At 36.4% G+C, this 20,013-nt stretch overlaps 6 protein-coding genes across 8 annotated transcripts in view; 4 read left to right on the top strand and 2 right to left on the bottom strand.

The window, feature by feature from the left end:
* Positions 1 to 1,811, top strand: part of LOC18607993 (probable carbohydrate esterase At4g34215) — a 3,390-nt gene extending 1,579 nt beyond the window's left edge. Inside the window, exon 2 of the mRNA XM_007042446.2 lies at positions 1,308 to 1,811. Coding sequence (XP_007042508.2) covers positions 1,308 to 1,529 — 222 coding nt within the window. The 3' untranslated portion in view covers positions 1,530 to 1,811. The remainder of the gene's footprint in view (positions 1 to 1,307) is intronic.
* Positions 4,526 to 7,241, top strand: LOC18607999 (D-3-phosphoglycerate dehydrogenase 3, chloroplastic). The gene is made up of 4 exons (XM_007042456.2): positions 4,526 to 5,138; positions 5,574 to 6,061; positions 6,139 to 6,234; positions 6,372 to 7,241. The coding sequence occupies exons 1-4, from the start codon at positions 4,592 to 4,594 to the stop codon at positions 7,041 to 7,043; spliced, it is 1,803 nt and encodes a 600-aa protein (XP_007042518.2). The 5' UTR covers positions 4,526 to 4,591; the 3' UTR covers positions 7,044 to 7,241.
* Positions 7,945 to 13,352, bottom strand: LOC18607998 (Na(+)/H(+) antiporter NhaD). Its single transcript, XM_007042453.2, has 10 exons — positions 13,015 to 13,352; positions 12,192 to 12,368; positions 11,932 to 12,060; positions 10,990 to 11,166; positions 10,385 to 10,491; positions 9,971 to 10,091; positions 9,597 to 9,658; positions 9,183 to 9,485; positions 8,359 to 8,653; positions 7,945 to 8,272 (listed from the first exon to the last, which is right to left on the bottom strand). Exons 1-10 carry the CDS (start codon positions 13,249 to 13,251, stop codon positions 8,153 to 8,155), a joined length of 1,728 nt encoding a protein of 575 aa, XP_007042515.2. The 5' UTR covers positions 13,252 to 13,352; the 3' UTR covers positions 7,945 to 8,152.
* LOC18607997 (stress enhanced protein 1, chloroplastic) lies at positions 13,716 to 15,293 on the top strand. The gene is made up of 4 exons (XM_007042452.2): positions 13,716 to 13,861; positions 13,955 to 14,056; positions 14,755 to 14,933; positions 15,022 to 15,293. Exons 1-4 carry the CDS (start codon positions 13,816 to 13,818, stop codon positions 15,124 to 15,126), a joined length of 432 nt encoding a protein of 143 aa, XP_007042514.2. The 5' UTR covers positions 13,716 to 13,815; the 3' UTR covers positions 15,127 to 15,293.
* Positions 15,387 to 18,301, top strand: LOC18607996 (ADP-ribosylation factor 1). 3 transcript variants are annotated; one of them, XM_018116171.1, is made up of 6 exons: positions 15,387 to 15,955; positions 16,184 to 16,246; positions 16,670 to 16,740; positions 16,833 to 16,952; positions 17,207 to 17,325; positions 17,574 to 18,301. In XM_018116171.1, exons 1-6 carry the CDS (start codon positions 15,769 to 15,771, stop codon positions 17,764 to 17,766), a joined length of 753 nt encoding a protein of 250 aa, XP_017971660.1. In that variant the 5' UTR covers positions 15,387 to 15,768; the 3' UTR covers positions 17,767 to 18,301. The 3 variants fall into 3 exon arrangements, with proteins under 3 accessions (XP_017971660.1, XP_017971661.1, XP_017971662.1); XM_018116172.1 differs by lacking the exon at positions 16,184 to 16,246; XM_018116173.1 differs by lacking the exon at positions 15,387 to 15,955 and having other exon boundaries at positions 15,963 to 16,246.
* LOC18607995 (putative ribosome biogenesis protein slx9-like) lies at positions 18,370 to 20,013 on the bottom strand. The gene is made up of 5 exons (XM_007042450.2): positions 19,877 to 20,013; positions 19,718 to 19,776; positions 19,563 to 19,612; positions 18,882 to 19,027; positions 18,370 to 18,789 (listed from the first exon to the last, which is right to left on the bottom strand). The coding sequence occupies exons 1-5, from the start codon at positions 19,894 to 19,896 to the stop codon at positions 18,585 to 18,587; spliced, it is 480 nt and encodes a 159-aa protein (XP_007042512.2). The 5' UTR covers positions 19,897 to 20,013; the 3' UTR covers positions 18,370 to 18,584.

Here is a 20,013-nt window from a genome sequence, read left to right as displayed (position 1 = left end):
TAATTCAAATATTATTATGATTAAAATATTAATATTTTAATTAATTTTTAAATTTAAAATATTAAGATTTTATAATGTATAATTAAAAAATTAAATTTTTTATTATAATAAGATTTATTTTTAGAAAAATAAAAATATCTTTTTATATAATTTAGTAAAATTTATACCAAAAGATAAAAAAAATAAAAAATTTTTAATCATTTCATTATTATTTTTATTAAAATTTTAATAATTTAATAATAATTATTAAAACATTAGTATAATTTTTATTTTTCTCTATTTGCCTATTCATTTTTTAATTTATATTTTTATTAAAATTTAAAATATTAATTATTTAATAAGTTAAACATTAATATTTTATTTAAATTTAAAAATTATTATGATTCAAATATTAATAGTTGTTAAATTTAAAATATTAAATTTTTATAATTTATAAATAAAATTTTAATTTTTTATTTTAAATTCTTTTTTATTCGTTTTCTTTTCTTCCTAGTCACTAGAAACGCATAATGAAATGTTGATTTGACATACCTTGTGGTCAGATCTGGTCACTTGGGCACCAAATCGGTGTTTTTTGCGATCGGATTTGATTATGAAGTGCCAAATCCAATAGTCAAGATATGATAAAAAAGTGTCAGATCCGACGCTTGCTAGAGCCAGATTAGGCTATGGACATTAGGTTCGGCGACCCCTTTGTTGAATTTGATCGAAGAGCACTAGATTGGTGTTTTCTGGCCATATCCGACCTTGGAACTGCTTTCGTCCCTATCATCCATTGCTATCGTGATCACCTCCGATGGTGAGTGGAAGTTAGATAAAGTAAGAGAGGTAAGAATGTGAACAGAGAGAAAAGAAAAGAAAAAATAGAAGTAAAAGAAGGTATTTATATATTTAGAATTGTAATTTTTCATACTCATAAAAAGTATTTTAATCTTTTCAATTTGAGAAGTTATTTCTCCAATCATGGAATAGCAAATATCGGGTTGGGATTAGTTAAGCTTTGTTTTTGAAGAATTTTGGAGATTATAGCTATTCCTTTGACTATTTGCCAACCAAACATAGGACGAAACAATACATAGGAATAGAGGCTATTTCCCAAACCAAAGATGCTGTAAGATTATTAAGGTTGAATTCTCAGGGATTTATACACTTAAAAAGTTAATATTGAATATTTTGAAATTGCATATGGACTTAAACATTATTTAAGAAAAAAGAAATGATCAGGGCAAGTGTATCTTCTCATACACAAACAACAAGGTGTAATTGTATTGATCATATTGCATAACAATAAATTGAAAATTTTGCAGGTTGCAATTGCATCAGGGGATGCGAGGTACATGGAGACAGTGAGAGAAGCACAACTAGGGGTCAATCTCCCAAATGTAATATGTGTGGATGCCAAAGGGTTGCCACTCAAAGAGGATCACCTTCACTTAACCACTGAGGCCCAGGTTAAGTTGGGGCACATTCTGGCTGATGCTTTTCTTACCCATTTTATTGCCCCCTCACAATCATCTTCCCTCGCTTGACTCCAACGGAGGGCCAAAATCCAAGGCATCTAATAATCCGAAGGCTTCATTAAGTTGTTGGTTCCATTTTGCATCTTCGATGTTGACCTTGTAGCTTCTTTATGGGCCTAGCTGATGATGTTATTGATTGTTAGTCATATGTACCTTCCCTGAGAGCCCAAATCATGATTCTGAAAAAATATTGGTCATAAATAAATGTAGCAAATTCCACTTGCAATGCTGTGGTTTGTGGTTTATGGACAAGAAGTCATGCAATTGGGAATTTGGTAACCCATTGTTTTTTAACTGAGCTTGCAATTAACTCTTGTTTGCAAAACTTGGATCTAAACTTAAACCAAGTGCAAAAAGAATCAGTTGAAAGATAAAAGAAGAATCAAATACCACGGGTCTGGACCTGGCTTGCTCCTGTTGCATGATTTGAACTCACAAACTTCACACAAAAATCTCTTTACTTTGCTGGGGAAGCGTCATTTGAACTCATAATTTTTATATAATTATCTTAACAAAAAGAAAAATAAAAAAAATCCATTACATTGATAATGATTATTCTCATATATATATATATATATAAACATTGAAAATTCTCCAAAGCTTTCTGTCCCCTTTGTTTTTTTTTTCCCGCATTTTTTTCTCACATAATAGTCTGAACTGAGCAGTTAATTTTGTCTCCATAAGGCAGGGATCTTGCGCTGATTTGGTACATGCAGGAATCGGGATGCGGCCAGGACAATCTCTTCACATGTCTTGCCTAATGTCCTTTCTTTTTACTTTAATAAAGTGCAACTGTATGTCCTTTCTTTCAGTTATCTTTAACGTCAATAAAAATTTATCTTCTCCTATTTTTAATGTTTTAAAATTATGTTTATTTTTTTAAAATTAATACTTTAATTTGTTTATTTCATATTTATCTTTTGTAATCTTTTAATTTGGACAGTAATCAATATAAAACATAAATTTTACAAAATATATATACTAAAAATTAATATTTTTTCTTAAATTTCATGAACGTAACAAACAATGAAAAGTATTAATAAATATCATTTGTATTATATTATATAAAATCAGAAAAAATTAAATTATTTTTATTATCATATCATACAAAAAAAGGTGCTAAAGAAAGAGAAACCAAATTCAATTCAAGGTATTATCTTTTTATCATCCTAATGTTGTAAATCGTTCTTTCATAACCCAACTGCCCAAGAGAAAAAAACAAACAAATCCAAATTGCCCTTTACAACGTAAATTAACAAGCATCTTAATGTTACAATATTAACACAAACGACGGCCATAATCAGTCCCAAGACAAGAACTTGTAATTAAATAGTGCAGTAGCAAATAAAAATAGCAATAATTATAATAAAAAATATCAAAACAAAACAAAAACTTGACTGCTATGAGCGAATCCATTTTTATTAGCTGTGGCATTATAAAAGCAAAACAGATTTTGTCAAGCCATCCCCTGGTCTCACCAACCCCACGAACCGACGGGGTCCCATCGGATTGCGACTAAATGCTGCCATACTCAGATATAGCACTGCATCATAAGCATATTCTAGTAAGTAACCTTCAGCTTTCAAGTTTCACCTACACTCTCTACACGCGACTTTAAAGAGCGTGGTCAACCCATCGTTTTTCTTCCACCTTCTTTGCTCCACCAACCCTTTAAACCCTAAAAACCCTTGGGCCCCAAATTTTACTCGTAGGTACTGGATTGGAGTTGTTACCTAATTAACCACTTGCAAGCTTCTAAACCATAATAATTTACTTCAAAAATATTGAACCAAAACTAGCTTCATTTGGCCAAAAGTTGTCAAGAATTGGGTTGGTGTGAATTGAGCCCAATGTATAATTTGTACTACCTTTAGAAGTATTCAGTGAATGTGAAAGGACTCATTGCATGCCGACCTGTTTTCACTTTTTACTGTATCCAGACAAGAGTACTCGAAATTCCTTTGAGTCATAAATGAAGCAAGCAAAAAAATGAGTTGGCTGCAGGAAAATAATCTCAACAAGCGGTTGTTTATTCGTGACATAAGTTTTTAATTAATTCTATTATTTCATTTTAATAGTGAAAATATTATTTAAAAAATAAAAGAACAATTCTAATTCCATTTTTTAAAGTGGTTAAGAGAAATCTTGGGTTTTGACTAAAAGGACGAGAAAAGTTATTTTATCTTTTGGTTTCTTCGGATTAAGAAAAAGTGTTCCATCGCGAAAAGAGTCAAGCCAATGCCAATGTTTTTGGACCAAAAGAAATTAATTCTAATTATTCCAATAGTTGAGACTGAAAAGAACCAAATAAAGAAAAAAAAAAAGAAAAGATTCAAGTAATACATAATAATAGCATACTGTTTCTTCTTATGAGGAACACTATACCAATATTTTATGCTTACCTTTTTTGATGAGCATAACACGAGATATACATATATACTTTCATCGAACTTTTTCTTAAAGCCAAAAATGATTGTAATGCTAGAAAAAGAATGATTGTAAGAAAAAAACAAAGAAGAAAATAAACTTGTAAAAATGTACCAAAAAATGCATTAAATTCAGACAAATTATCCCTAAAAAAATTACTAATCCAATTATTTGATATAGGATATGGATAAATATCAATTAAACATAGAAGGAAAGACGAGATTCGACCAAAGTTTGAATTTGTTTTCCTTCTCAAGTCCCAACCTTAGCCTCATCCTAAAATTATTATTATTTTTGTTTTCTTTTTGATGCAATTTTTTTGATTTCTAAATTTCAATTTACCTCCTTAAATCATTAAAATTAAATTAAGTTAAATTAGATTAGATTAATTAATTACTTATTCTTTGCTTACATATACCGTCAATTGTCATTGGAAAAGACAAATAATTATATCCCCCACTCTCATCCTCTTGACGTAGTTGCACGCTCCTACTTTCCCGCTCCAGCGATACGCGCGTGCAAGGATTCTCACTCCCTCACTAAACCTCCCTGACTATAAATTCCCACTCTCCCACCACATTTCCTCCGCCGTGCCTTCGCCCCCTTCTAAAAATCTCTCCACTTCTCGCCTCTCCGTTTCCGCCATGGCTTCTCTCAAAACCCCAACTCTCAAAAGCCCTCCCCTTTCCCTTTCCTCCGAATCCCGCCTCCCTTCCGCATTTTCCGCCACCTTCCCTAACAACATCCGCTTTGCACGCTCCCTCCCGCAACGCCGTTTCTTAATCATAACCGCTTCTGCCGCCTCTTTCTCCAACAAACCCACCGTGCTCGTCGCCGAAAAACTCGGCGAAGCTGGTTTAACGCTTCTCAAGCAGTTCACCAACGTGGACTGTTCTTACAACCTCTCTCCCGAAGAGCTTTGCACCAAGATCTCGCTTTGTGACGCCTTGATTGTGCGCAGCGGAACCAAAGTCAACCGCGAGGTCTTTGAATCCTCCGGCGGGAGATTGAAAGTTGTTGGGAGAGCTGGTGTTGGGATCGATAATGTGGATCTGGCCGCTGCTACCGAGCATGGATGTTTGGTCGTCAATGCGCCTACCGCTAATACCGTCGCCGCGGCTGAGCACGGGATCGCGCTCTTGGCTGCCATGGCTAGGAACGTGGCTCAGGCTGACGCTTCAGTTAAGGCTGGTGAGAACTAATTTGATTTATATTTGGTGATTTTCATTTCATTATTGATTGCTTAGATCTGAGTTTTATGTTTAGATTTTTTTTTTGCTGAAATGTTTGTAGGGAATAATAATGGATCTATTTTTATTATGTTAAGGGGGAAATTCCATAAATTTAGACTGTGGGAATCACCAAGCCATATTCACGTGACATAGATGCTCTGACATCACCACATTTACAAGTTTTGAGTATAATAAATGACTGCTTATCATAAATAATATCAAGTAAGGTGATGCAAATATATTCTAATAATTTGTGGTTTTAAATGATGTCATGTCAATATGATAATTTGTTTGCGAATTTGAGTTTAAGGGATCCTTTAAGGATACATAGATGTTGAGTTGCCAGCTAGATTTGTGAAAACGCTTCAACTTATATGTGTTTTTTCTGATATAGGGAAGTGGCAGCGGAACAAATATGTGGGTGTATCACTTGTTGGGAAAACACTTGCTGTATTGGGTTTTGGAAAGGTTGGATCAGAAGTAGCTCGGAGAGCTAAGGGACTTGGCATGCATGTTATTTCACATGATCCTTATGCCCCAGCTGATCGTGCACGTGCGATAGGTGTAGAGCTAGTGAGCTTTGAGGTAGCCATAGCGACTGCAGATTTTATTTCTTTGCACATGCCTCTCACTGCTGCTACTTCTAAGATGCTCAATGATGAGACTTTTGCTAAGATGAAGAAAGGTGTTCGAATTGTCAATGTTGCTCGTGGGGGAGTGATTGATGAAGAGGCTCTTGTTAGGGCATTGGATGCTGGGATTGTAGCTCAGGCTGCTCTTGATGTTTTCACTGAGGAGCCGCCAAAACAGGACAGCAAGTTGGTGCAGCATGAGAGGGTTACTGTGACTCCACATCTTGGTGCTAGTACAATGGAGGCTCAGGTGAGTAACTTGTTGAATGCATATATCCATGTTGTCTTATTCTGAATGATATTATTGAATATTGGTATGTTTCTCAGGAAGGAGTGGCTATTGAAATAGCTGAAGCTGTTGTTGGAGCCTTGAAAGGGGAACTTGCTGCAACTGCAGTCAATGCACCAATGGTTCCTGCTGAGGTACAATGAGTTCTATGAGTTTTGCTATCTTTTTATTTTTCATTACTTTCCTGTTGATATAGCCTTCATTTCCCCTTCGTTGTATTATAGTCATTCATAATTGCTGTTTCACTTATTTGGTCACTTCCCCATTGCAGGTTCTAACGGAGTTGAAACCATATGTTGAACTTGCTGAGAAACTTGGGAGGCTGGCTGTCCAATTGGTAGCAGGTGGAAGTGGTGTTAAAACTGTGAAAGTATCATACGCTTCCTCTAGAGCCCCTGATGATCTTGACACAAGGTTGCTCCGGGCGATGATCACCAAGGGTATAATCGAGCCTATTTCCAGCGTTTTTGTGAACCTGGTTAATGCTGATTATACAGCAAAACAGAGAGGATTGCGGATTACAGAGGAACGCATCATTTTGGATGGTTCACCTGAGAGCCCACTGGAGTCCATCCAAGTTCAGATTGCCAATGTGGAATCAAAATTTGCCAGCGCCATATCAGAGTCTGGTGAGATTAAGGTTGAAGGACGGGTGAAGGATGGAATTCCTCATTTGACAAAGGTAGGGTCATTTGAAGTGGATGTGAGCTTGGAGGGCAGTATCATACTTTGCAGACAGGTTGATCAGCCTGGTATGATTGGTAGGGTAGGAAGTATTTTGGGTGAGGAGAATGTGAATGTGAGCTTCATGAGTGTTGGGAGGATTGCTCCAAGGAAGCAAGCAGTGATGGCCATAGGAGTGGACGAGCAGCCTAGCAAAGAATCTTTAAAGAAGATTGGTGAAGTCCCTGCAATTGAAGAGTTTGTTTTCCTCAAGTTGTAGGGTGGCTGTATCATTACCATTTATTTTTGTTCATTGGGTTTTGTGTGGGTAATTTTACTACATCGTAGTGTTCAATTTTGAAAATTTTAATGTGGTAGCGTTAGGGTGAGGGGAAGGAATAATTGAGCTTTGCAACAACGAGTTTGTTTATTGTTGAGTTATTTTTGTCTGATCCAGATTTGCTTCTGATTTCACGGATGTGGTACTTATCAGGATTGATTCGGTACACCTCCTCTGAGCTCCCGGTACTAATTGCGGTGGCAAGGCTATTTTACTTTTCTCTAGAAACTGATATGCATACGATACCCACTTAAAGCCAACCCGAGGCGAACAATGTTCTTGGGTGTGTACTTAAAAAAAGAAGAAGAAAAGAAATTTCTTTGATGAGGATGATGCGGGCACATTGCTTTCATTCCTTTTTTCCAGTGCAGTGCAAAGACATTGATTTGTTTTTCATGTCAAGCCGTCGTTATTGACGTGATACTCTTTGATTTAGTCTCTCTAAAAAATAGATTTGATTACTTGGTTATCACAGGCACACAATGACAGCTGCCTTACAGACGCAGAGTCATGTCCATTCCGAAATCTCCCAGAAACCTTACAGCCAAATGGATGCTGGCGTTTCATCGGCATCACACGAGACAATACATTCAGGCCATATTCCCCTGTCTCGTCTTTTGATGAGGTCAATAATACATAATCCGATTCGCTCCAGGCCCAGTGATTACAAACAGATACCAAAGGAAAATGTTTAATTGTGTGAACCAGTTTGAATAGAATCGTGAAAGATTTAACCATTAAAATTTGACATTCTTTACTACTTGTCATGTCATTATTTTTATCCCTCTACCTTCCAACTAAATTAAAAAACGTTCCAATCTTAATTTACTCTTTAGGTGCATGACTTAATTCATGGTCTTTGCATATCTGATAAGAATGATCATAACGTTTGCAGGCATGAGATTTAAGAACTGCTAGGACCTTTTCTCCATCAAAATTTCTTGAATTCTAAAGCTTGTACATTGTGGGAGGTTTCTTCACTAAATTGATAACAAAAAAAAAAAAAAGGCCACGTGGAAGGAGTTAAACTCAAGCTGTAGCATTGTAATTTATGAACCAGAAAGGAAAGGAACCTGAGCTAAGGTTGAGGGTAAGGAGATGTGAAAGTTACTAACTGCTAAATAGGCAGCGATACCAGCAGCATAACCCGCAAAAGCAAAACCGCTCACCTGCACCAAAAAATATCTTTTACTAACTAAAATTGGTGGTTTTTTTTCCCTAAAAGGACATGTAACAAAAAGCAGGACCAAATTACCTTTCGAAAGTACCAAAAGAAGTCCACTTTTTCCATTCCCATGTATGCAACTCCCGCTGCAGACCCAATAACTAGCATGGATCCACCGGTACCAGCACAATATGCAACAAGCTGCCAAAACTTAGAATCCTGGGGATAAGAGGTGAGATCATACATTCCCATTGTTGCCGCAACCAGTGGAACATTGTCAATAATTGCTGACACAACTCCTATTGCACTTGCAATCAGTTCAACATTAGGAATATGAGCATCGAGGTAATTTGCCAACTCCCGAAGAAGACCTGCTGCTTCTAGGCTACGGAAGTACAATGCATATTCATCAAATACAGAAATTTTATATAAACAAAGTAATGATAAATATTAGAAATGAAGCTACAACTCCGAAGCCGTTGACTGGATGTGTAATGTGAAAGGACTCATCACCAAGTAGCACTGTCTGAAGCAATGCTTTTTCCTATAATATGTGCAATTGATTGCAATCAACGTATCTATCCCATGGAAGACACAACATACTCAAAAACATTCTTCAAGTGATAGCTACTTTTATGCAAAGTGCAGACAAATTGTCTTTACCTAAAAATTTAAAAAACAAACCAACAGTTGTTGATGTTTGTTAAGCAATTTTGTATTAAATTGCATGTGGCATCTAATTAGATAACAAGAGGGGGAAAACCCTCTTGCAGCAAGCATGGAGGGGTTTGAACAGAGAAGACTTCAGCCAGATAAAACTTAAGCCTAAGTAGTAAAACCTAACCTATGATTAAAAAATTAATAGAGAACCAACAGGAACAAAATAGACATTGGTACTTTCATCTCGTATTTACCTGCTCACAGACAAAAGGATTCCAAGGAAGAAAAGAGCTCCTTGACTATCAATCCTTGATAAAGCTTGTGGAACTTTTAATTTTTGCCTTTCTGATTCACCATAATGAATGGCATCAGTCAGAATCCAAAGAACTCCAAGTCCCAGCAACATTCCCATATATGGAGGCAAACCAGTTAAGGACTTGAACACTGGAACAAAAATCAAAGCACCAATACCCACAGAGAAAACAAGTTGTCCTCTAGGAGCCATTTGTTCAGATGCCAAAACATTTGGAGAATCCTGTCCCTTTCCATTAACTTCGCTGAATGAGAAAAGAGAATTCACATCATTTCATCTGTAAATTCATTACGTTAAATTTAACATTTTAAAAATCAACTTTTCCAATTTGTCTTTGCTTATGCAAGAAACATACCTAGTCAAAGACATAAGAGCCAGTGGAACAGCTAGAGAAACAATTGAAGGTATGAACAAACCCTGTCAGCAGTGAAATCAAGTTAATAAACTCAAGCCTGAAGTCAGTAAAAAGCAAAAACTCTTCTAGGGTGAATCAATATAAACAGAGTACGTGACTTCCAGATTTTATCCCAACTTCACATTGCTATTGCTTCAAATAGTTCAATGTTTGGTTCAAATATAACAGAAATGTTACTTTTGTCTACTAACCTAAGTCTAAATCAGGAAACATATCAACATGCACATTTAAATGCATAATGAGTAGAATAAATTTAAAAGCATAAATGAAAGAAACTTCAATTCAAATGTGTTTTGTTCGAATTATGAAAGCACCTTCATCGTCTGCAATGTGGATATTTGACCATGTATCCATAGCATGGTAGTGGTAACGTCACCAATAGGAGTCCAAGCACCACCAGCATTTGCTGCTATCACAACAACAGCTCCTAGAAGCCTAGTGCAATTCATATTCATATCAACAGTATCAAGAAATTTGGAATGAACATGATACTAGTCATTCTCAATAAAAGAGCATGGTATGTTTAACTCAAAATAATGATAACCACGTGTGTAGTGCCGGATAAACACAATATTGTAATATGCTAATATACCACTATGTGAACCCAGGGAACTTTAGAAAAATAAGATATTAATATCATGCAATGCTGGTTTCAAAAAAACATATATATATATATCATGAAATGCTCAGAATCCAAACAGAAGAGTTGACTCTATTGCATAACGTACTTCCGAAATTCCGATGGAGGCACTAGTTTCCTCAGCAAAGAAACCATGACTATTGTAGATGTCAGATTGTCAAGGATGGAACTAAGGAAAAATGTCACAAAACCAACCTGCAATTTTCAAATTACAGGTGAAACACCGTTTTTTTGATTAAACATAACATCAATAAGGTACGGCTGATAAAGCAATCACAAACTTTGACAAGAAATAGAAATAAATAGATCACTAACATTTAAAAAAGAAGAAAGCAGCACTAGAAAGAGAGACAACATGAATTTTCATCTAAGATAGCAACACTTTCAAATTTTCTTCATTAGGCACATTCTAGGTAAGTATGGTAGGATCATTTGCAGATAATATGTGCTTTGGCAGGATGACAACGATGGCCATGATACATAAGTAGGCAGATCTAATATTCTCCTAAATCTATCTTATCAATTGGAATCTTCTACATCATTGCTTTGTACCTACCACACAAAATTCACACTCGGTGGGAAAATACAGGGCCACAAGGTATGCTTCATTGTGCAACTGAATTTTAAGATTCATATACAAACTATCAATGATAAGATTGTCAATATGACCATACCCAGCAGAAATCAACTCACCACCCAAAGCAGAGTCCGTGGCGTTCTAGTGGTTATATTGTCAGTAACCATCTTAAATCCTTGATGAGCATCAACTATCTCTACAATGGTCATTGCACCAAGCAAGAAAAACACTATTTCACTGACTTCTGCCGATGCATGTGTCAGCTGTGAAACAGCTATATCAGTTGAAGGAGCCTACAAAAGAAAATCAAATGTGAATGCTCCAAGATAAAGGTGGAAATAATTAATAAAAGAGTGACAAAAATGTTTTCCACACAAATAGCAGATGCATCAGCATAAGTAGACCACCATAGAATTCCATAAATAAAGGGAGATAGTCATAGTCATCACTTGGAGAATCCCTATTGACAGTAACAAGAGAGAGAGAGAGAGACACACAAACACACGTAGTTTGGCTCTCCCAATTGACCATTGGGGTAGATACCTGATTGTGCTATCTTAATTCATTGCTAAGGTAATTGGTTTAAATTGGAGATGTTCATTCCTTCAGTGCGAAGTGGGCTCCAACATAAATAAAAAATAAAGAATAGTGGATTGCAACAATCACTTCATAGAAAGACCAGCCATCATTCACCAAACACATAGACCACTAAAACCAGTAGATCAGGAAATAAGTTTAGTGCCCATCTTTCCTGTTTTTCACTAACACTTGAATCTTCATACTGGCAGAGTGATGAGGCCACTATCAAAGAACATGAGAAACAGGTTAAAACTTCACCCTTGTATGGGTGGGTCATCATCAATTAACAAGTAGTTATGTAGCATCATTACAGACCTAACCTCACACAGTGATTAAATGAAGTACTTAATACACAATAGAATTTTATGTTTTTTATCATAATTTATGAGGATGCTAATAGAAAGTACTTCACAATGCAAAATACCAGAAGAGGGATAGCAGAGAAACGCAGTCCACTAAGACATCTGAGAAATTCTTACCCCAATGCTTCGCACTACCCATAAACTCACAGCCATCAACAATCCAACTCCACTTTTATTGAAGGCTAGAGACTCCTCAAAGATAATGCCAGCATATCCTATTGCAAAAAGCAATGCCATAGCGACATCCTGCATTATGAAATTAGATAATATCAAGAAAGGCTTCTGTGCATAATCCCGTAATGTGAGAAACATTGGTCAAAACAGGCAATCAGTGAAAACCTATAAAGAAAGGATTAGACAAGAAATTAAAGAATAACCTCATTGGAAGCAACCCATGACAGATTAATTGCCAGAGTCCCTGTTAAAGCTGCTGTGAAAATTGCAATAGTTTTTAACAAATCAGTCTTTGGCTGGTAAGTAGCTTCAAAATCTACCGAGCTAGTTTCATCAACTGAACATAAAGGATCACATGATCCAGATGGTGAGGTCAGCTCCTGTTGATATGAAAAGGTCAATTCGGTGTGTGACAGAACCCACAAAAAATAAGAAGGAACATAAAATGCTGTTTGCAATGATGATTGGTTTTTAAGCAATTTGGAGAATGCCTTTCGAGCAATCCTCCCTCATAAAGAGGATCTATCCAGCCTCAATCCTGCCAAGGGGGATGAGGATCGAAGAAGAGTCATTTGAAAAATGTTCCTAGTATTTAGCAATTTTGCATAACGAGGCTACTTGCAGGACTTTGAACTTGCACTTTTGTGCTCGTCATCCAAAAATTTTGATATTGCACCAGAAAATGATCCCTAATTAATCCTCAAATATCTAACAAAATCAAACCTTAATTCTGAGCTAAACATCTGCAGAAGGTAATTTCTAATAGCAATAGCTTGAAATTCCATCAAATTCTTCAAGCTCTTCATCAAACAGTTCAATTCAAATTTAAGCATAGATAACCAAGATAAAATCTTGAAATTAAACTAGCAGAATAGGCAAATGGGTACGCTTAAAGCTGGAATTCTTATAAGCAAGACAATAAAGATGACAAAAGACTAACACCCAAATCAATAAATTAACAAACAAGCAAATGGGTACTCAAAATTGAAAATTTCATAATGGTACAAGGATAAAAAGAACAAAAACCTCAAGCTGCTTTTCCTTGTTGGGTTGAAATTGTTGTTGAGTTGGAGGAGAAGAAGAAGAGTCTCTGGCCTTATCCTCAGCTCTAGCAAGAACTCCATTGCGAAGCAACCTAGGAGCTCTGATTCTACAAAGTGAAGAGCCAAAGCTAGGCACTGAGTGGACGGAGGGACTGTGGAAAGAGCGTTTCTTGAAATGGTATGATGGTGAAAAATGACTCCCAATTGATAAGGCAGCCATTAAAAGCTTGGATTTTTTAGGAAGATGAGTTATTAAGGAAGGGTCGAAAGAGAGAGTCACTCTCTTTTGATTGCTCTTTGATAAATTAGCTTCAGTTTCACTATGGCAAGTTGTTGCATGGAATAAATAAGCTCATCCCATTAGTTGACGAGGACGATGCAAAAGGGACAACTATTGCCAGGGCTCACGTGACAAGGGAAGATGCGGTAAACAGAGTCAAACTAAAGAAAACTTTTTTCTGTTTTGGAATTATGGTCAATTAATTTCCATTTTCTCGTCTCGTTAAACTGAACCAGGTTTCTTTTTTCTAAATTTAGCTTAACTATTATCACCTCGTACAGTTTGAGTGCTAATGGCAAATCATGTAAAAAGTTTAAAATAACAGAGTTAAAAAATAATAATAATAATAATAAGAAAATGAATTATTAGGATATCTAGACATGACACGTGGTCCAGTTCCTTCTCTCAAATATGTCTGGTCCTCTTCCAACTGCAAGTGTCCGGAAAGATTTAGATTAGAGGCGGTGTGGCGCCACTCCAAATTCCCCTCAAACGCCTCCAAACATGGCCTTGGCTCAAGTCTCTGCTTCTCTTTCTCTTTCCGTTCATGGTACTCTTCTCTCAATTCCTTCCCTCACTTCATCTCTTGACATTGCTTATTAAGTCTTTATTGCGAATTTTACAAGTCCGAATTGTGTTGCAGATATCTGTCCTATCAGCTCACCAAGAACCCGTACAATAGCTCGTTTACCCATTTCGAGTTTTTCTCGAAGCAGCTCCACTTTTGCCACTGGTTCCCCTCTCTGTAAGCAATTCTGAGTTTTGAACCTTTATGAATATATTGTTTTTCTATGTTGTGGGATTCCTTTTTTTTTTTTTTTCATGATAACTGCTTGGGTTTTTAATGCAAATGATGGGTATTTTTTGAATTTGTTTGAAATGATTGTACATGGTAAAGGGAAGTGGCTTATTTGGATTGGGGGTATTGTATTGACCTGTCTATTGCAATGGACATTGTGAAATGTGACTTTCTTTTGAAGAGCAGACTAGGGATTTAACTGCTAAATAAGCCGTGGAAAGGAATTGTTTTGGGGCTAGGAGGAAAACAGCTTTAAATTTTGTGTATACTTCTTTGCGTAGGGATAGATATATGTGATGTTCAATTATGATTCAATATTATATGGTGTAGCTGTTTTGATCTTGCATGTATTTTGTATAGTTGGCTCCTGGTTTCCATAATTGCTTTGCCATTGTCTTTAGCCAGATTCCAAAGTCTTTTTCAAGATCGATTCATATCAAGATGGACTGTTTTGATCTTTTTCTTTGCCATTTTATGCACTGTTTGGGTTGATGAAATTTTACAAGAAGATAAGAGTCTCTTCCAATTGTTACACGAACTTTCTAACTTTTACCTCCTTATCATTCATGTCCTTGCAACTAGAGGAGCATGGGATTTCATTTGAAATTAGTAGAGTGAAAGATAGTGCTTGCTTTTGCTTGCAGTGATAAGGAGAACATCTCACCAGAGGAAGCCTGTGTGTAAAGCAACATCAGTTTCCATCAAATGTGAGCAAAGCACCGAGGAGGGTAACAGTTTGGATGTATGGCTAGGACGGCTGGCAATGGTCGGCTTTGCAGTGGCTATTACTGTTGAAATATCAACTGGCAAGGGACTTTTGGAGGTATCTGCACTGTGCCATCGTTTTCTAATTTATGTACCTGTGTTAGGACTACCTACCATATTAAAACATGTTTCCCTTGGTCTTGCAGAATTTTGGCCTCACAACCCCCTTGCCTACAGTGGCCTTGGCAGTAACAGCATTGGTTGGTGTTTTGACAGCTATTTTTATCTTTCAGTCTGCCTCTAAAAGTTGATCACTGTTAAGGTCTTACAGTTTATCATCCTGAAGATGTTTATAGCTGCATTTTTGTTCATTGACTGTAGTTCAGTTGTCTTGCCAACAATAGCATACGTTTGAGATTGTACAAGAGATTCGACTTTAAGTTTATGTGAATGCCTTCCTCTCTTTGTGTTTCTTTTACTTAACTGTTGCATATAGTTTTCTGTTTTTGTACATTATTGGTGATACCCTGAAACAAAAATGGTTCAAGCATTCTGTTTCTAAATGTCTCATTGTGACATAGGGAATGCTTCCACATCTCGTCGGCTAAGAGAGCCGTAAGAAAAGAATTTTCTTAATTAACTGTGAATTGTTTTCTTGATGCCATAATATTTTTGACTAGTTTGATTGGCCTAGTAAATATGGAGATAATTATGTAGCCACTGGCGGCCATGATTTGAACCTTTTGCAGTAGTGCTAAATGAGCTGCTCCGTCTTTCTCGCCAAAATAAATGATGACTTGCACTTTTGATTTGCATCAAAATGTTAGGCAGCAATCAACTGTTAAGCACATAACCTTTTAAAGTTTAAACATTCAGACATACTGTGTTGAACTTTTAAGCAATCGCCATCGCCCAATAGAATCTGATATCTCCACTGATGTGAAACATATGGAATGGCAAACAAATTACACCATTACAAGTCAGAGAAAGCAAACGGACTTCATTCTTTTCCTCTATCAGAACATATTCTCCTTTACCCTTTTAGCCTTTTTCCATCCAACAGTGCCACACCTGGTAATGGTATTGACTTACAACACAAGGGACTCTTTTTGTTCTTCATAGGTTTTCGTATTGGAAAAAGTAATTCTCAATCTTTACACTTTAAACATGCAAAGAAACTTCACTTAAGTTGCGTATGCCTTTTTCTTTTTTATCTTCCTGGGATCTTACTTTTGATTTATCTTATTCTGGTTCTTGGGGTGAACTAATTTTTGGTAATGGGGGCAAAAATATCTCGAATTGCCAAGAGGTTTGGTTTCCTTCCTCAGTGTAGATTAAGGATTCTCATGGTGGGTATTGATGCTTCAGGGAAGACAACCATTCTTTACAAGCTAAAGCTGGGAGATCTGCTTAAAACCAAGCCCACAGTTGGTATCCAAACTCACTCTTTACTTCGTGACCTCATGGCTGGTTTTCTTCTCACAATAGGCCTATAAGGCTTAATTCTCTTTGATATTAGCTGTTTTCGGGCTATTCAGTTTGTTCTTTACTGTGTTCTAGATTGGAAATCAGACGATAACCAAGAAAGGAAGAAAGAAGGAAACTGTGAAAAACAGGCAATAGTTTAGAAATCATGATACCCAAAAAATTGTTTTCTGTTTTGTATTTTAGCTTGACATGATCAAGTTTGAAGGATTCAATATAATTATGGTTCCAACTGTAGCCTGCACTATTTCATATATGCTTCTAATGACTTGAAAATACAGCAAGATCATGACTTTTATCTTAAGATTTCAAGGTTTTTTAGCTTGCCAAATAATTCTGTGCCTGTTGATATCATTTTTTATCGGCCAGGTTTTAATGTAGAGACCATAGAGTGCAAAAATATATGCTTTGATATATGGGATATTGGAGGACAAAGCAAGGTATCAAGTAAAATCTCATTGGTTAGATTGGCTACTGTGTTTGATATGTTAAATGAATGAGATACAGCACAGGCTAACTTACTACAGCACAGATTCGGCCGTTGTGGAGACATTACTTCCTGAATGTCCAAGGCGTGATCTTCGTGGTAGACAGCACTGATAGAGAAAGAATCTCAGAAGCCCGCAACGAGCTGCATTGGATTTTGTCAGATGTTAGTAAGCTCTTCATATTGAAAATAATGTTTTATTTTCGGTCCGTAATTCTAAAGAAAAACCCTGGGAAAGAACATATACAGAACAGAAAAAGAGTCTAGTCCTCAACCAACTTGATCGATTCTGTCCAAGTTCCAAAGTGTAGCATAATGATATGCTCTGCTGTGCTGCCTCTGCAATTGCAAGTTCTATAACCTCTAACCAAGGACAATTAGTGAGAATACTGATCCTCCTTTTGTTCCTATCATTGCAGAATGAACTAGCCAATGCATCACTATTAGTCTTTGCCAATAAGCAAGACCTGCAAAATGCAATGACCTCGTCTGAGGTTGCTGATAAACTTGGATTGCACTGTCTTGGACAGCGACCCTGGTAAGAAACCTTCTTCAAATGTTAGACCTTGTGATCCACAAGTGAATTTACACCATTCTCATTTTTACCATTTTCTGTGTTCTATGTTCCATTTTTCACTTCCTATTGTGATCAAGTAAAAAGTAGTAGGACATGAAACTTAGAATGGTGAAAGCTTATCTTTGCTATTGATCCTGAGAAAATGGTTCGAAGATTGAATACCTCCAAATGGTTTGACAGGTCGTCTTAAATGAAATTTTGTTGTGCAGGTACATCCAGGGTACTTCTGCTCACTCTGGCTGTGGACTCTATGAAGGTCTCGACTGGCTATCCAAAAATATCTCCCTCAAGGCAGAATCATTCTCATACAGCCACATTCCTCATCTTTTCTCCCACAGGAATCACCAGAATGAAATTGATTTGACACTCATTGAGTTGGAAAAAGAGATTGTAATATTTTGAAAATCTGGCATGAACTTTTCACAGGTTGCAATTTTAGAAGATGCAGAGTTGCTTTTCATTGAGCGGACGCCCCTGCAAATAGATATCATTCACGGTCTGCATCTGTGTATTTATAAGTTGACAGGTTTTTTTTTTTATTTCAATAAATATAAATTTAGAATTACATCATGACACTTCTTATATTCCATCCGGTGAGAAAGGAAGCATGGTGCTGTGGGAAATCATCTACTTTACGATGGCAATATACATATGCCAAGATTTCCCCCCATTTATGGCCATTGATTGTTTTCGCCTAGTAAAAAAGAGCAGTTCACACGCCACTGAAACCATTAGAAAACAGAGGAATGACATTAAGAAGCTAAAATTGACAAGTGTCCGAAAATAGAAGCAAATGTAAAATGACTCCCTCCTGCCTCAAAATCTCCAACTTGAACAATTCAAACAACAAAATTTCAAAGGAAATATATGTGCAAGTTGGGCCTCTTTCTATTAGGCATCCATTGATAACATGATTGACAATACTAGATAAAATAAAAAGGGTTCTTCTCAATACTGTTTCATCCATGAGCAATAGACTGAAGCTATAGACATGCTGCAATGAGATAGTTCACCAAAATTTCTCCTATTTACCTTTAGTATTCTATCGAATAGTGTCACAAAGGTGTAAACACTTTGTCAAAAAAGAGATCAGTGAAATACATTACACCTCAGGAAAAGGGAAGTGGTTAACAATTTTCAATGAGGTTAAAATGCAAGGGCAAAATTTGAGAAATTTAATTGCAAACATATTAGAAGCTGTTGAAGGAACGCCAACAAATCTAGAAATCCATGGATTGAGACCCTGACAAAGCCTTTGATTTTTTACTCTTTTTTTTCTTTCCTCCATTTTTGTTTGCCTTTTTCTTTGGTTTCTCATCTAAAACAGGCTGTGTGCTCTGTAAGTGTTGATAAATGGCAGCCAGTGGATCAGCTTGGAAAGCAGGATGCTTAAGAACTGCACTCAATTGTTTTCCCTCCCTCAATCTGGTGAGAATTCATCCATTAAAAACCAGGTATTTATTGCAGGGGAAATCAAACATTATAGCAAAATAGAATCACAGAATTGAAGCACGCACATTAATTCTTTCCTAGATTTGCAATTGAGCCTGAACTCAGCAGCAGGAGTTGGTTCTTTGGGAGCTTTCAACTCAGGAAGAACCTCTGACAGGGCAGAGAGATCATATGCTTTCAATTTCCTCTGTCTGCTTCGAAGTTTCTTCTTCTGGTAGGAGACAACATGTTCATTAGCAAACTCTTAACTTCAAACTAAAGGCATGCAGTGTGCATTCATGACTGGTGCCCTTGCTTTAGTGAGTGCAAACATTTACTTCTATCCCCAAATAATGTCAGTAGAAGAAATATATGATTAGCAATTTCATGAGGAGCTCATTGCAACGTCAGCAGTGATCAAATGAATCCAACCACGTGTTGCTCAAAACAATTTGATATAACATGCGCTAGAAACTACTATGCATCAGACATCGAGATTATAACAACCCCCAAATTGAATTAAATCCCCCGAAAAATAAACTTAAGACCTATAGTTGTAAGGTAAACAAATTAAGAATGATATCATCCATCCACATGTCCCTAAAAACTAATTTGCTATAACATGTGCTAGAAATTACTATGCATCAAATATCGGGATTATAATGAACCCTACATTGAACTAAATCCCACTGACATATAAATTTAGATTTGCAGCAATTACATTAACCTCCACAAATTAACAATGTTTGCAAGTACGAGTCTATCACCTTTGTTATGTCCTTCTTGGCCGTCAACGAGGCAACGGTATCTCTAACCTCTGCATATATATCAAATAAATGAAAATTGACACGCCGAACATAGACTTATGAAAATTGAGTTTTCATCATCGAACATGAGAAAAAGAAGAAGAGTTTGAACTCACTGGAATAAAACTGGAGTTTCTTTTCGAATTTTTTATCGGCTTTAGACGAAGGATCTGGCCTGCCAAAGCCAAAAAGAAGATCAAAAATCGTAAAACTGCAGAAACCCCAACTTCATAGATTAATCAGAGTTAAAGCAAAAACACAATAAAAACATTCACCGTGAGCTTGCTTTCCCCATGTTTGAATAACTTTCAAGGTTAAAATCTCAGAATGGAGAAACCAAATGCAGGGAGGGTTTTAGGATTTGATTACTGAAACTCGGAGAGAGCCAGCCGAACTCGTAGCCTGCACCGGC

This window comes from Theobroma cacao, chromosome 2 (genome assembly GCF_000208745.1).
Source record: "Theobroma cacao cultivar B97-61/B2 chromosome 2, Criollo_cocoa_genome_V2, whole genome shotgun sequence".
Classification (NCBI taxonomy): Eukaryota; Viridiplantae; Streptophyta; class Magnoliopsida; order Malvales; family Malvaceae; genus Theobroma; species Theobroma cacao.
The sequence above is the reverse complement of the archived record's forward strand: the minus strand, read 5'-3'. Positions and strand labels throughout refer to the sequence as shown.